This window comes from Anomaloglossus baeobatrachus, chromosome 6, assembly GCF_048569485.1.
Source record: "Anomaloglossus baeobatrachus isolate aAnoBae1 chromosome 6, aAnoBae1.hap1, whole genome shotgun sequence".
In the NCBI taxonomy this organism is placed as follows: Eukaryota; Metazoa; Chordata; class Amphibia; order Anura; family Aromobatidae; genus Anomaloglossus; species Anomaloglossus baeobatrachus.
The window spans coordinates 453,182,346-453,199,936 of record NC_134358.1 but is presented as its reverse complement, the minus strand read 5'-3'; the positions used below and the strand labels follow the sequence as shown (position 1 = coordinate 453,199,936).

Below are 17,591 nucleotides of genomic sequence, written 5' to 3'. Positions count from 1 at the left end.
TTTGGTTATTACATTTGCATTTTGTGTGGGATACTGTGAATTATCTGTAATAGAATATGTGTCAAACTCAATGGCATGATAAAGTAATCTCATATAATACTGATGAATATTTTGTTCACACTAGCTGCTTTCATGCAATGTCTTTTTTCCAGATGGATAAACTATTGCCAAATGATTTCCTGCTGTAGGCTCCGCATTGTGTGTATCTCTTTACCATGCACTATTTCTATGGACTGGATAAACTGGCTATTAAATTTAATTACAGCCCGAATGACTGCACATCTTGATTTTTCTTTCCCTTCCCTGATCTCATTTCCTCTTGATGGGCTGCATTTTGCCCAGGTCTTTCAGGATTAAATAAAATAAATCTGAAAAATGTACAGGCTCCCTCTACTTGGAGGAATGTCTTAAAGGGCACGGCGGCAGCTGTTAACCTGCTACCCTCAGACTCCAGAAAGGCATTCCGGCATCCACAGCTTTGCATTGATAAATCTTGTGACAGAGGAGTCCTTAACCTGCACACTCTCATCACAAAGCTTTGATTTTTATCAGCTGCCATGACCGGGATACTATATGATGGAAACGACAGGTTTATTCTAGCAAGAAAGGGAAAGTAATTGTTAGTGAAGCTCTTTCAATACATCCGTCTTGCACTGATCTTGACACGCCAAGACCTCTAACAACTACGCAAAGGCAAGTTTATACCTAGTGCCATCATAATCATAATAGACCTAATATCTAAGGCACTTAGTCACATAGATGGATGGATTCAATGCCGGCTAAGTGAACCATCCCGCCTCTGCTCAATGGTATTTAAAATTGCATTTCCTATTCTTGCTTTACTTAATAAGGCATATTAAAAGCACAAAACAATAAGAAGCGGCAGAGTATACCCACATCAAGGACAGTTGTCACTGGTACATCTTGCTCAAGGGTACATTTTCTAATTGCTTTCTGTGGATGACAGAGAATTCTGCTATTTGCTTTTCTATTTTATTATGTGTGGTTAGAGGTGATTTGATTCCATTTTCTGAGGAATGCTATAGATGTGGTTAAAATTATTATAGACTTGCATTGCTCTAATCTACAAATAAAGCTACGGCTATACAACAGCGTTTCTCGTGACATTGAGATTGCGGTGTCGCATTGTGATACCACATCTAATGTCCTATGGTGTCACATTGTAACCTGGGACCTAGTGTGACACAAAGTGCCACATGTTTCCAATTATGTTGGATCTTCTGTTGCTGGTCAAAATCGACTCATATCCCATAGACTTAGGTGCAAGTCACTTGTGATTTGGATATCTCATTTATCATAAACTTATGGCTCTAAAATAGTTGGGCAACAGCGAGTCACAGACAAGTTGCACAGATGTTTATTGGTTGTGCAACATATGTCGCCATATCTCTCTGGCCTAATACTGTAAATTTCGGTCTCTGAACACATCTCAAAGTTTTCCTTCATTGACCAGAATCATCAATAGACTTTCCTTCAAATATTTAGTTGTCACTGTATTTATTTCCCCGGCTATGATCAAATGGTTTATTGGTGCTGTCCGTGCAATCCAGAGTTGTATCATGAGGGGCCAATACTCCCTTTCGGCTGAGCCCGTCTCACTGGCTTCTGTAAGGTAAGTTGGCCACCATTTACAGAATATCAGGGGTATGTACAGAAAAGCCCTAACCAGGATCATATGGTTTACTAATCCTGTCTCTGGCACCTAGCACTTGTCTCCCGGGAAGCCAATGCCCACTCTTGGCTACACCTTTCTGACTAGCACCACAAGAAGAAAAAAGTTGTGCGCACTGAACCAAAAATTGTGACATAAATTATTTTATTAAATAAATACAACATGCATTTATAAATATATATGCCAGAAATGGTTAAAACATATAAGTGAGTCAGCCAGTAGAAGGCATGGCACCACAACACATAAGGTAGCGTTAATTCAATATAATACATCTGAATATAAAGGTGTCAAATACATATGTTGATAAACCAGATAAAGCATCCTTCTTACTAGCTTTTAATTGGTTAAATTGGCCAGTATTCTCTTTAAGGACAGAATATGAGGAACACATCCCTAAAGCCCTGAACATAGTCGATATATACAAAGAAAACTGGCCAATGTACCCTTTAGGACATGCATGAAAACAAAAACTAACCCCTTGGCACTGAGGTAGATTGGCTGACACAGCTGCTTGATGAGGTAGACCAGGGACTTCTTTAGGTATATTTTCAGATGGTTTATTACAACTCTATAAGCCAGCCCAAACAACGCAAAACAAAAACAATCTTTTTGGCATAAAGAACATAATACAAATAGTTTATATAGCCTGCTCAGATACAGGGTTCCACTCTTTGTAACCAGAGCACAACTCTGGAGGTCTGCTACCTCCATACACAGAAGACTGAATGAATCTAGAGACCTTCATTTTATTTGCTGAACCACACCCTAAGGCCCCCTTCACACGTCAGTGATTCTGGTACGTTTGTGCTTTTTTTTTTTTACGTACCAGAATCACAGACATACTCAGACACATTATAATCAATGGGTCTGCTCACACATCAGTGATTTTTCACTGAACGTGTCTCCGTGCAGCGTACACGCGTGTCTGTGATTCTGCACGGAGACAAGTCCGTTTTTTTCTGGCTTCACTGATGACCCACGGACCACACTATGGTGTGATCCGTGAAACACGTGCCAGAAAAACACTGACATAAAATAATAAACATTTTCAACTCACCTTTCCAGCGACGCGCTGTGCAGCCTCTGCTCTCTGCAGCTCCTGCCCGGCTCATGAATATTCCTGAAAGCAGAAACAGCCGACCCGGAAGTAGCTGCAGAGAGCGGTGGGCAGACGCTGCAGAGCCGAGGAGTTCAGGACCCTAGACAGCAGGAGCAAAGGCAGGTGAGTAATGTCCACTTGCAATCACGGATCACGGATTGCACATGGACAACCCACGTGTGCCATGAATCACGGAACACTGAGGGACATGTGCGTGTTTTACACGTCAGTGAAGAACGTCTGTGTTTTTCACTGACGTGTGAAACGGGCCTTAGGCCCCTTTCACACGTCAGTGATTCTGGTACGTTTGTGCTTTTTTTTAAACGTTCCAGAATCACTGACATACGCAGACCCATTATAATCAATGGGTCTGCTCACACGTCAGTGATTTTTCACTGCACGTGTCTCCGTGCAGCGTACCCGCGTGTGTGTGATTGCTGCACGGAGACATGTCCATTTTTTTTCTGGCATCACTGATGTTCCACGGACCACGCAGTTGTGTGGTCCGTGAAACACGTGCCAGAAAAAAACGTGCATTTAAAATAATAAACATTTTAACTCACCCGGCGTCCAGCGATGTCCTCTGCAGCCCGTTCTCCCTGCTGCTTCTAAGCCGGCTGATTACTGTCGCGCATATTCATTATGCGCGACACAGCCGACCCGGAAGCAGCTGCTGCAGGGGTCAGCGCCGGCCGGATGCCGCGTCGCGGGAGCGATCAGCACCATGGAGAGCGGGAGCGGGCGCAGGTGAGTTGATTTCTAAGTGCAATCAGGGGCCACGGATAACGGAGCCCGGATTGCACTTAGAAAACCCACGTGTGCCGTGATTCACGGCACACGCAGGGACATGTGCGTGTTTTACACGCCAGTGAAAAACGTCACTGTTTTTCACTGACATGTGAAACGGGCCTTAGGTGGAGATATGTGGACAGCCATCCCACCCATCTCTGACTGTTCACAAAAAGCCTAGCCCTTGCTGGAGCTTACATTCCCAGTTTCCCATCATGGAAGCTAGTAACCTCAGTGAAAATTATCTCCCCTCTTGAATTTTACCATTTACCATCTTACAGCACATAATGCCACTGAAACTCATGCTATTTAATTAATTGGAGTGCTACTATTGCTAACATATTACATGATTACAACTGTTTACCTCTGCATCTGTAGTTTCATTGTTCTGCTCAATGAGCAAAACAGTGAAGTTAATGAAAGTGCCAGATCCACCACCTGATGGACACCAGGGGCGCCTAATCCGATTGACTATTCTGCGTTCTGTCGGATTTTGTCTGGTATTTATGGCTAAATCTGCAATGAAAACAAATTTCTCAATATTCCAGTTGCTTATCTGTAAAATGAACATTTAAATATATTTGATTGCTCTATTTACTTCATTATTTTCCTTCAGAGAGAATGGAAACATCTTCATATAGGTATCCATGTTGCTTAAATTATATGGATGCCTATATATAGATTATAATCTGCAAGATATTAAAATAGGCCTAGGCTTTTTATTGCCCTTGTATTAAAATGTGAATCGGCAATTGGGATTGTTCTTCTCATGAATGAGGCATTCACATCACATCATAAATCTTGTGTCTATAAACTACTAACAATGGTTTATTACTTTTGTATTCTTATTTTTACTACTTCTATATCTTTCCATCTCTTTTCCCTGGAAGGTTGTGCCTTTCACATTTACCTAATCACTCTTGCTGTCATAACTGACTGACTTCATAACTGCTGTGACTGACCCAACTTCAGCTGCCCCAACCCTCACCCTGTCTGTCTTTGTTCCTTTTCAAACTTTTTATGAGGTGGGCTGTATATATGGTACATGATTGCTAGCTGGATCCTATTTAGCCAAAAATGACTTTACTTGGAAAAGACAGTGCAGCTTTTCTTTAGCCTAGAAGCGAACAAAAGGCTCAGAGGGTCACCCGTTGGACACCTATCTGCTGTGTGGAACTATCTCATCTAGTCTTTGCATCACTCTTTCGTTTTTCTTTAAAAAATTAAAGCCTACAAGTTTTCATATACTAAATTTGCATTGGTGTTATCCTGGTAAAATGACACTCCAGCCAAAATTAAAAATGCTTCTCATAATGTCACATGTATTGCTAACCTACCTGTTGCATTTAATGATCCTGTTACCATTCCTCCATGTTTGAAAAATACAAACATGGCTCTGTACCACCCCAGCAGCGGTCGAACTGTTCGGATCCGGGTGTCGCTACTTGTGGCTCGAGGTTCTCCAGACCCAGGGGCTCAGGGTCACTCTAAAATGTGATGGGGGGTTATTTACAGGGGAATTAAATAGTTTGTGACGCCACTCGTGGTGTGCGATAATAGGGAGTACCGCCGCTGCCGTTGGGAGTATTCGGGGTGATGGAGTGGGGCAGCCAGATGACATTACCATGCATGGGTAGGGGAAGGCTCCGGGACTCTGGATGGTGGAATGGATTGCAGAGGGAGCGCAGGCTCGCTGGTAGCAGGGGCTGATCAGGTACTCACTCAGAAGGGATGCAGACGCTGACAATGTGGTAAACCAAGTTTCTTGGTGCCGCTGCCCACTTGGGGTAAGCTCGTCCGGATTCCGTCCCCTGCAGCACTGCCTGATGGTCTGGAGCCTGCCTCTGTGCACAGAATTTTAGTAGGGTAAAAGTGGCACGTAGGCTTAAAGCTATCAGGGCCTCGCTCCCTACTATGGGTAGTAGAGGAGCTTACTCTCAGGAGCTCACGCTTGGGATTTCAGTGGGCTGCTTTGTTTGTAAAGCCCTATCCCCCTCGTTGTGCTAGTGCCCCCAATCTCTGAGCTTCGTGGGGACAGTCCATAAAGGCCCTATCCTCCGCAGGTTAATTGCCGGGTTGCTTGAAGCCTCTCCCAGACCTAGGATCCAGTACCCCGACGTGCTTTCGGCCCCAGAACGGCTATTGGACTGTAGCTGCCGACCGTCCTCCTAGACTAAACCAGGCACTAATATCCCGCGGTCGGGTCTCCGACTCCTCCGGGTCCAGACCACCATCTGCAACCCAATCTACTTCTCCCCTGGGAGCTCCAACTCCCAGCTTGCTCCTAGCTCCTCACTGCTCGAGGGCTACCACTCAACTGACTTGTCACCTCCCACCTCCCTACTTGACCCCTAGGTGGGCGGCTCTATTCCAGTTTAGTAGCCCACTGGTGTGCCTGACAGGGTGTGGTGCAAGGTGTGATTAGGATTTTTAGATGCTGATGGAGGCAGTGCTGCAAGTTGGGAATCCAGAACCATGGGGGGTTGAGTCCTGCACTGGGAGATAAAAAGCGTGCAGTACCCTGTGACGACCTGACTAGTCCAGGGGCTTCACAGCTCCAGAACGGACCATTAAAAAAAAGAGCATGTGTTGGGTATGCATTCAACAAATATAGTCACAACAAGGATTGACCTGGCAATTGGAATTTGTTTCTTAACAAAAGGCTAAACCTGCTTTAAAAACATAAAAGAAACAATACTCAGCTCACCATTTCTCTACTATGACTGTCACACATCCTTGTTATTACAGGAAGTTGAGACTGCTGGAGAACTGTGCAGTATTGGAATGGGAGAAGTGGAGTGCTGGCACCCTTGTAATTGTTCCATAAAAAAAAAGTATTTCTCCCAGAAAACTATTACAATTACACGTTTTGTTATATACATGTTTAATTTCGTTTGTGTGTGTAGAACAACACAATAAAAAAAACAGAGGAAAAAAGGCAAATTGGACGTAATTTCACACAAAATCCCAAAAATGTCCCGACTGAAGTTGTTGGCACCCTCAACTTAATATGTGGTTGCACACCCTTTGGAATAAATTACTGCAATCACTTCCTATAACTATAAATAAGCTTCTTACACCTCTCAACTAGAATTTTGAACCACACTTTTTTTGCAAACTGCTCCACGTCTCAGCAATTTTAAGATCTCTCCACAGATGTTCAAAAGGATTTAGATCCACACTCATTTCTGGACACTTCAGAACTCTTCAGCGCTTTGTTTCCATCCATTTCTGGGTGCTTCTTTAAGCATGTTTGGAGTCATTGTCCTGCTGGAAAACCCATTACCTAGGACACAAACCCAGTCAATTAGAAAACGAGTAGAGTCTGGCACCAAATGACTTCACGTATTTAAAATTGGTAAAATTGGGATACACCATCAAGATGTATTCAGGGGTTAAAATCACAGTGGTGCTCAACCATGAAAGTAGACGTATAGGCAAAAATCCAGAAAGAAGATCGAAAGGGTGGCACTCACTGAAATTCTTTAAAATACCTCTTTATTTCATCCAAAAATTAAAACATAAGGAAGGGGATGCAGGGGAAAGTGTGCATGAAGGCATCCATTTTGCGCGTACGATCGTGCTTCAACAGGTCCTCTTGATATATTTGGACTATATGGATGGGCCGTAGCTGAATCAGTAACTGGTGTAAATCTCCACTTTGACTCAGACATCAGCAAGGTGGAGGTGGGCTACTGTTATGGGCTGATATTATTAAGGATGAGTAAGTTGGAGCTTTTCAGGTTTAAGATGGACTCAAAATCAACTTCCAAAGCTTGTGCAGGACAAACGTCTGCATCTTTCAAAAAAACTATGAAGGTTGAACTAGATGGATCTAGGTCTTTTTTCAACCTTAGTAACTATGTAACTATGTATGATGTTTATGCCAGACAATACTTGATCGCATGCTTTGATGCGCTCCTCTAGTTGGCTAACCAATAAAGGCTTTAAACTTGAAATGAAAGAACAATGACATAGCCACTTCTGCACTGCTCCTAAATCCTATTGAGAACTTGTACGCATTAAATGGGAGATTTATGGGACATTTCTGGGAGGTTGATTCTCATTAGATTAAGAAACTGACAGACTCCATGGATGGAAGGCTTATAACTGTTATTGAGAAGATGAGGGACTTTATTGGTCACTGATATTTCCTTCTTTTTATATGTATTTTCATACTTTAAGCTGTTCGGTTATTATTCTCAATGTAACAGATGAAAATATACAATTTAGATGGGGAATATACATTTTTCATTTAGTTGCATAATAATTCTGAACAGTATTAGTTACCCAATAATTATACACATATAAGTATTTTACTGAGAAAGAAACCATCTCCCTTTTATTTTCTTAAATATTCAAGTTTTAGGTTTATTAACCTCTTATGTGACGCCCCTGGACTATCAGGTCATCACAGGGTACTGCACAAGCTGCTCTTCTGTTCTGTATTCCGCCTCCCTCTTGGTTCTGGGTCCCTAACTAAATGGTGTTGCCTCCAACAGCAAATCAAATCCTAGATACACCCTGCACCACACCCACCAGACACACCAGTGGACAGCTTGAGTGGAATAGAGTCGCCCACCTGGGGGGTCAGGGAGGGGAGGTGAGGAGTCTAGTCAGTCAGTGAGGAGTTGAGTCTGAGAGTGGAAGGAGAGGAAGCTGGGAGTGGTGACTCCTGAAGGAACTGTCTAGGTTGCAGACGGTGGTGTGGGCCTAGAGGAGTCGGACCCCGGGTCGCAGGGGTAGGTGGCAAGGGGCCTGGAACTGTCGAGGAGGACAGCCGGCAGCCTAGCACTATCACCGGTCTGGGACGAAGGCACGACGGGGTACACGGACCCTAGGTCGGGGAGTAGCTTCAAGCAACCCGACAATTCACCTGAGGAGAATGGAGCCTTTAGGATCTGTTCCCACCTGCTCCAGAATCGGGGCACTAGCGCAACAAGGGGGATAGGACTTTCCAAATCCAAAATTGTCCAGAAAATCCCAAGCGTGAGCCCTGAGAGCAAGCTCCCATACTTAGCCATAGTAGGGAGTTGGGCCCGGCTAGTTCCATGCTACCGGGCCATCAAGTTGAAGTCAAACTAAGTGCCAGGAGGCAGGTCACAGATCACCAGGCAGCACTATTGGGATCGGGACCCGGACGAGCTCCCCTCAGTGGCAGCGGTACGCAGAAACTTGGTTTACCCGGTTGTCAGTGTCTGCTTATGAACTAAGTGAGTACGAGAGTGACCCCTGCACCCCACGGCACCCCCTCAAAGAGTCCCGGGGCACCCCCCTACCCGTGGAGGGTTACAACACCTAGCTGCCCCACTTCATCACCCCGGGTACTCTCAATGGCAGCGGCGGTACTCCCCAAATTACCGTACACCACGGGTGGCGTCACTAACTACAATCTACATACCAATTACCCTGTAAATATTCCCCTTATATTTGAGTGGCCGCACGACCTTCGAGTCCGGAGACCCTCAAGCCACAGCAAACCCGGATCCGAGCAGCTCGACTGCTTCCACGGGGGCGGCACACTTAGACTGATTGAAAAACTAACTGATAAAAAGTCCCCTTATAATCATATAGGAGTCTGATGTCATGGTTGTAAGAAGCAAAAAACAGCTTCACTTTGTACAGAACACGATGTCAGCATTTTATAAATTTTAATCTTTAAAGGGAACCTGTCAGGTCCCCTCTGCCCTCCAACCCAGCAGCATTCATACCTGTGGCCAAAATTCTCTCCCTAACCAGCCCTGTATATCACTAATATGAATGTTTAAAATAAGACGTATAAATCTCGCTTTCCCTATGCTAATTAGGACCTTGACTAATCAAAGGGGCGTTAGTTCCCCAGACTAGTTGACGCTCTTTCCATGTTATCATGGCTCTATGGGCATCATAACATGATTTCCACGAGCCGACGTCACTTCCAGCTAATGGAAATCATTTTTGCCTATTCAGTGTGCCTCAGAAGACGGGTGTACACTTCTTGGCTTTATTAGGCACTGCGTATGACCAGAAGTTGAGAACACGTGTACATGAGCCGTCTTCTAAACTTCTGGTCATGCTGGAATGCGTACACCTGTCTTCTGAGGCGCACTGGTACGGTCGAAATGAGCCGCGCACATGCCCAAAATTTCTATTAGCTGGCGGGGACACCAGCTCGTGGAAATAATGTTTTCATGCCCAGGATTGTGATAACATGGAAAAAGGGCCGACTAGTCAGCGAAACTTACGCCCCTGTGGCTAGTCACAGGCCTAATTATTATTATTATTTATTATTATAGCGCCATTTATTCCATGGCGCTTTACAAGTGAAAGAGGGTATACGTACAACAATCATTAACAGTACAAAACAGACTGGTACAGGAGGAGAGAGGACCCTGCCTGCGAGGGCTCACAGTCTACAGGGAATGGGTGATGGTACAATAGGTGAGGACAGAGCTGGAGCTAATTAGCATAAGGAAAGCAAGCTGTTAAGTAGTTTTTTAAACATTGATATTAGTGAATACTGTTATCAGGGCTGGTTAGGAAGGGAATTAGGGCATACAGTCATTAATGCTGCTGGGTTGAAGGGCATAAAGGACCAAACAGGTTCCCTGTAAAGGATTTTTCCATGACTTTCATATTGAATAGGCCTACATTATCAGATTGGTGGGGGCCATCTCCCGGCTCCCCTTCCAGTCAGCTGACAGAAAAGGCTAAATGTAAGCGGCAGTTAAGGGTACTGCATACTCCAATTCACTTGTACTGAATCCAGTTTTTTTGGATCCACCCTAGAGGTAGGTCATCAATGTAAAGTCTTGAAAAATCGCTTTGCTGATCAATGCATAGACTATATTGAGACAGCCAATGGGAATGAGACCCGTACTGACCATTTGTAAAGGTATAGCTCTGATATTGTTACATTTATTGCTTGACTCAAATATTTAGCCTCTTACAAGTTATACATAAAGAGCAGATAATTGTAGAACAATTGCTGAGCAGTTGAACTAACACAGTGTTCTCTTTGTGTCCACCAGAATTCCAGTGCTGATCATCGTGTTCGGCTAGACCTTGGTCTGTGGGATAAATTTAGCGAACTTGCAACAAAGTGCATTATTAAAATAGTGGAATTTGCAAAGCGGTTACCTGGATTTACAAGTCTGACCATTGCAGATCAGATCACTCTATTAAAAGCTGCCTGTCTGGATATTTTGGTGCGTATTAATTTTTATTTTATTTTTAATTCACATCACCTTTGAACTTTTTATTAGTCATGGAAGACTTTCCTTTTGTTGAGTGCCTCCTTATTAAAAAAAATGTTTAGTTAACAATTGAAGAATGAATTATATCTAAATTTTATTCCATTTTCTCAAAATACATCTCCAGCCAAAGAATGAAGACTCACTAATGAATGGCAAACCCCACTTAATTCTGCCTTCTTTTGGGGACCACACCAGCACCCTACGTTATCTTGGAAAGGGGCAGAGGGTGTATCCGGAAGGTCCAATCGTCAGTTGGTACTTGGTGGTTTTTGGCTGGTGATCGACATTAAGAAAAAGGAACCTAAAGATTAAAGGATGGCGATTGGTAGAACCATTGTATGTCTGTAAAAAAAAAATGCCATATATACACTGATACATCCAGACTGTGATGCTTTTACTAAATTGTTCTTATTTTATTGTTGCATGTCATTACGGTTCTTTGTGTATCAAATATGTAAATTCTCTAAATTCTACCAAAAGAAATATTGGTTCAGGACACAAATTAGGTGTGAAACACAAATCCTTTATTCCAACACCATAGTATAATCTTCACATACAGAGACAACACATAAATACCAGGTCTTGTTGGTCTAGTTAATGCGTATTGAGGGTAGCCTCTTAGACATTACACTTGAAATGCATTAACCGGACCAACTAGACCTGGTATTTATTTGTTGTCTCCATATATGAAGATTTTACTTTGGTGTTGGAATAAAGGACGAGTCTTTTTTACGTGCTGAACCTGTTTTTCCTTTTTTTTTTCCTTTTCCCTTGGGTGTGATGTTCCGTGCACTGAGACAGGAGAGCTGGTTTCCTTGCTTCTAGCATTTTGTGTTAGACACAAATGACTGTTTAATAACAATTTTTGTGAATCCCACAACATATAGAATATATATATATGTATAAAGAAAGCACAGAGGTGAAGTATAGAGATAGTCTCCATTTATCTGGTTGCCCTATGTGGACTCTGAGACGAGAATGTATAAAGAAGCTCATATATGAAAAGTGCATTAGGTATTGCTGACTACCGGGATTCAGAGCACAAGTTGGTAACTTACGTTTCGTATCATTTTGGCTATTCTATAAAACAGTTTATCTATACATTTCTTTATACATTCTAGTCTCCATTTATCTTGTTGCCCTACCTCAATATTTCTCCTGTGTGCTTTCTTCACACAATTGCATATTTTATCTATATTGTGATTTTTATTTTGTTCAATTATTTTTTTTTAACACCTAATTTGTGTTCTACAGAGGTAAGATTTAATTTAGGTGCTTGTTTAGGACTATACCCTTGAGAGTTTATTTGGAATTATTATGTAAATTCTATAAAATTAAAACAAAATAGCAATCTGAATCTAAATGATGACTTAACACCAGAATGGGTCTGGCAATATTTCTAGAAAAAATGCAAGACATATCTACCAGTATTGAAGATTCAAGAACCCTGAGGTATCCTCCAAGCCAGATGGATTATAGTCTTATTAATCGTAAAAAAAAAATCAAACAAATTTCTTCTGAAAGTTGTCCCTGCTGACCTCCTCTTCATCCCCAGTCAGGAGCACCCGTGAATAGGCCCTCATGTATGACATTGATGAATGGCATAAACAGAGGAGCAGAGGAAAACTACCCTCTGTTCTGCAGAGACTGCCCTGAGGTTGTCTCTCTCTGTGAATTCATTCATACTGTACTCTCTTATCACAGTTTCTTGTGTGTGTGGTCCCATTCCACAAGACATAACCATATATCATTGATTGCATGCCTGTCATTATTACACTATTACGAAAAGTCAACACCGCCTCCCTCGTAATCCAGTACACACGTTGTGATTTATTACTGAGGACTTTTCCTGTATTAGTAGCGGTCAACGCGTGGGTAGCAAGGTTGCCAACTTGACTTTTTCTTTTTTCTGGACAGCTTATCAAAAAATCATGGACAGGCTATTTTTTTACAGACAGATTGGAAAACCATAACAAATCATTATGATTAAAAGTCATATGTGTTTACTGCCCATAATGTCTAAAGCCCATAATTATGTTATGAAGACCTTAGCTGCAGTCACTGTAAACTGTAAAATTATATTAATTACAGTCAAAATAATCAGTATTGGTTTCTTCATCTGTAAAAAAAAAAAATCATGGACAGCTTAAAGGGGATTCTGTCAGTTGGATCAACCCTCCTAAGTAGTCTTTATGGGCATGTAGGTCATAGGAAGCTGAATAAAATGTCTTTATATCTGCAATCTGATGTCTTATTCCCGAGTAATTTGCCTCCCGAAACTTTTTCTAAATGAAGCAGGGAATTACCAGTGTGACAGGAAATAATACAATGACTGACAGTCTCCTCTCTTGACCTACATGTCTCAAACTGCTAACGCCCCTATTCATTTAAAATAAGTTCTGGAGGCAGATTCTCGGGGAGATCTGTGTCCGGCTTTTAAAACCTAATTTACATATTGAGAAAAATATAGATTTCTCGGGAATGAGACATCAAATCACAGACTTATATCAAGGCTTAGGAGAATTAATCCTACTAATATATTATTATTATTATTTATTTATAGAGCACCATTAATTCCATGGTGCTGTACATGAGAAGGGGTTACATACAGAATACATATACAAGTTACAATAGACAGACTGGTACAGAGGGAAGGAAACCGTGCCCTTGCAGGCTTACATTCAATAGGATATTAGGGAGGAGACATTAGGTGGGGTGTTGGTAGGGCGGCAGTTCTGGCATGGTGATGAGGCGGTGGGGTGTCATTGGAGACTATAGGCATTTCTGAACAGATGAGTTTTCAAGTTCAGTTTGAAGCTTGCAAGTGTGGCAGATAATCTGACATGTTGAGGCAGGAAATTCCAGAAGTCTGGGGATGCTCAGAAGAAGTCTTGGAGATGGTTGCATGAGGAGCAAATGAGTGAGGAGCAGAAAAGGCGATCTTGGGAGTACCAGAGATTACGTGTTGGAGTGTAGCGGGAGATTAGTTCGGAGATATACGGTGAAGATAGATTATGGATGGCTTTCTAGGTCAGTGTTAGTAGTTTGAATTGGATATCGTAGAGGATTGGGAGCCAATGGAAGGATTTGCAGAGGGGAGAAGTGCGGTAGTAGTAAGGAGTGAGGTGAATCATTTGGGCAGCAGAGTTAAGGATGGACTGGAGAGGTGTGAGAGTGTTAGTAAGGAGGCCTCAGAGGAGGATGTTGCAGTAATCGAGGTGGGAGATTTATGAGGGCATACACTAGCATTTTCATAGATTGAGAATTGAGGAAAGAATGGATTCTGGAAATATTTTTGAGTTGAAGATGGCAGGAGGTGGTGAGGGATTGGATGTATGGTATAAAAGAAAAGGCAGAGACGAAGGTCATCCGAGGCAGCGAACTATGGGTACTGGGGAGAGCGTGATGTTATTTATTGTAATAGATAGATCAGGTAAGGAATGTGGTGAGATGAAGGAAAAATGATTAGTTCAGTTTTGGCCACATTGAGCTTTAGGAAGTGAGAGGAGAACAAGGAGGAAATAGCCGATGACACTCTAGGATTCTGGACAGTAGAGATGTGACATCTGGGACAGAGAGGTGGATCTGAGTATCATCAGTGTATAGGTGGTTCTGGAAGCCATGGATTGGACTTTGAGTTGCCCCAGGCCAAATGTATAGATGGAGAAGAGTAAGGGGCACTTTGCACACTGCGACATCGCAGGTGCGATGTCGGTGGGGTCAAATTGAAAATGACGCACTTCCGGCATCGCATGCGACATCGCAGTGTGTAAAGGCTGGATGATACGATTCACGAGCGCAAAAGCGTCGTAATCGTATCATCGGTGCAGCGTCGGCGTAATCCATGATTACGCTGACGCGACGGTCCGATGTTGTTCCTCGCTCCTGCGGCAGCACACATCGCTGTGTGTGAAGTTGCAGGAGCGAGGAACGTCTCCTACCGGCCTCACTGCGGCTTCCGTAGGATATGCGGAAGGAAGGAGGTGGGCAGGATGTTTACATCCTGCTCATCTCCGCCCCTCCGCTCTGATTGGCCGCCTGCCGTGTGACGTCGCATTGACGCCGCACGACCCGCCCCCTTAACAAGGAGGCGGGTCGCCGGCCACAGGGACGTCGCACGGCAGGTGAGTGTGTGTGTGAAGCTGGCGTAGCGATAACTTTCGCTACGCCAGCTATCACCACATATCGCTGCTGCGACGGGGGCGGGCACTATCGCACTCGGCATCGCAGCATCGGCCTGCGATGTCGTAGTGTGCAAAGCCCGCCTAAGGATCCCAGGACTGAGCCTTGAGGGACTCCAACAGAGAGAGGGCAGGATGAAAAGGTTGTGTGGGAGTGGGAAACACTAAAAGTGCAGTTTTGAAAGGTATAAAGAGATACATGAGAGGGCAAGGTCTCTGACACCGAGAGAAGAGAGGATCTGTAATAGGAGGGAGTGGTCAACAGTGTCGAAGGCTGAGGACAGGTCTAGAAGGATGAGTATGGAGAAGTGGCTGTTAGCTTTGGCAATAAGTAAGTCATTTGTAATTTTAGTCAGGGCATTTTCATATTATGTTACATTAATTTTTTTTTTAAAAGGGCCCTATTTTTATGGACTGTTCTGGAATTTTGTAAGGTTGGAAACCCTGGTGGGCAAGAATTCATACACTCATAATATATCAATAGGTTTAATTTTATATACCAACCTAGTACCCTATATTGTTAGTCCATATTTCCTTCCAGTTAAATAACTGCCATTCTCTTCTTAAACCTGTAAAGTATTTTTGGGAATTTGCAATTCTGCTTCCTCACTCACGACCATACACATTTGCGTGGATTATAATAAAGCTCCACTTTTCTTGTATATCCATAGTGTGAGAAGTGCCAGCCTGTATTTGTAGCAATCAGGACCATTTGACCTTTTGTCTCAGCCTAGGGTCTGAGGTGTACCTATAGTGGTAACAGTGGTTGTCATCTCACCCTGGCTCTGGGGCCTAGGGAGTTTGAAAAAGTATAGATGATGTTTGTCATTCATTAATGAGTCCTTCAGCCTTCGGGTTACTCTGCATCACTTGAATGAGTTGGGGTGACTATGTACAGTAATAAGTCTCACTTACAGCAGGACCCAAAGGTCTAAAAGAAGACAACCCTATTTGATGAGGATTTCAAAGCGAATCACTGGCCATCACTAGGAAAAAGGGGGAGAACCAAACAAGAGCGTAGTGCAAAATTATTCGAAGTTTGATGCAAAAAAACTGGCACAAAAAAGGGTCAGCAATACATTCCATGGGTCTGTATGTAACAGTTATAACATATGATCACAAGACATAAGGGTAAAATACAGCACAAAAATGCCAGCAGGTCTGATGGCAGTCAGAGCAAAGGGAACATCACAAAATAGAGTAAAATATGAATAGTTGACAAAAAATTATTATTATTATTTATTCTAATTCCAATAGAAATAGTACTCAATATTGCAAGATGCCCGATGTATCATGTTGGGTAAATACTAATTATATAGCCCTGATATTGCACATGACCCCAGCAGCAAAGAAAGATTTTTTTGTTGGTCAGACTATTAACCCATTATGCATAACACTATTACAGAAAAGGGGCTCCGACCAAAACGAGTCTGAGAAAATATAGGGGGGAAGAGACCATGAGTAGCATAAATATATGATGGTCATCGTGACATACCCATGGTCACAAAAAACGGCCCAAGGAAAGCAGCAGAGCGGTCCCCAGAGACAAGGGTCTATTTCCAATTCATTGGCTTGGTAAAGATTGAGGGTGTGTTTAAAGAGGACCTGTCACCAGGTCACAATTAAAAGTATTTGTTCTTATTTTTTCCCACTGCTATTTTGTATCTTTTTTTTAACGGGACTCGCTCTGTCAGCACAGAATGACTGTTCAAATCAAGTACAGGCACTCGTGCATCATGGTGAGGCTAATCATTTACATACACCTTGCCACCTATCTACTTTTTTATCTATCTCCATCTATCTCCACCCTTCTCATTCGAAAAGGGAAGGGTGGAGATAGATGGAAAACCAGCAGGGGAAGGTGTATATAAATGATTAGCCTCACCATGATGCACGAGCGCCTGTACTTGATTAGAAAAAAACATTCTGCCATACTGTGCCAGAGATATGGGCCTTTTTATTTAGTGTAAATTTTATGATCGTTACCTAGGAGGTGTTGATCATAGGGTAATGATGTAAAGCAGCCTAAAGACACACCCCCACAGAATCCAGTGTGCCACTTCCCCTTGGTAAAGACCTTAAAAATCAGCACTAAATAAAAAGGCCCATATTTCTGGGACTGTATGAAAAATACACAGGTGAGCAGCAAGAATAAGATAGGAGCAAAAACTGGCCACTTTTGACAGATGCTTTTCAAATTTTTCAACATGATCCAAGGATTGAAAACCCAAATAGACATAAAGTAATTTTTCCATAATCTCTATAGGATAGGAGATAAGTGTCAGGGTATGTGCACACTTGCGTTAGTATTTTCGTTCTGCACTATCTTAGAAGAACAATGAAAATATTGTCAGTTTTGGATCCATCATATGACAGACACCACCAGTACCCAACCAGCCCTATTATCTATATTGTATTTTATCATCAGATGTGTTTTATACTGACTACAAAAGTCCAAAGCGAACCCCACTCCAATGGAGTGGTGGTGCACAAGGAGAGTAAATTGTACAAAATCAGAGAGGTCTCGGCACTCACGGAAGCTATAGCAGCCTTATATCTTTATTACATCATAGTGATGCAATGGAACGTTTCAG

The 17,591-nt window shown here is 42.7% G+C and overlaps 1 protein-coding gene across 4 annotated transcripts in view; it reads left to right on the top strand.

The window, feature by feature from the left end:
• Positions 1–17,591, top strand: part of RARB (retinoic acid receptor beta) — a 964,546-nt gene that overhangs the window by 892,807 nt on the left and 54,148 nt on the right. For 3 of the 4 annotated variants that reach the window (XM_075315281.1, XM_075315283.1, XM_075315282.1), the window contains one exon: positions 10,592–10,768. The exons of the other annotated variant lie outside the window; for it this stretch is intronic. In XM_075315281.1, coding sequence (XP_075171396.1) covers positions 10,592–10,768 — 177 coding nt within the window. The remainder of the gene's footprint in view (positions 1–10,591; positions 10,769–17,591) is intronic. 4 annotated transcript variants of the gene reach the window in all.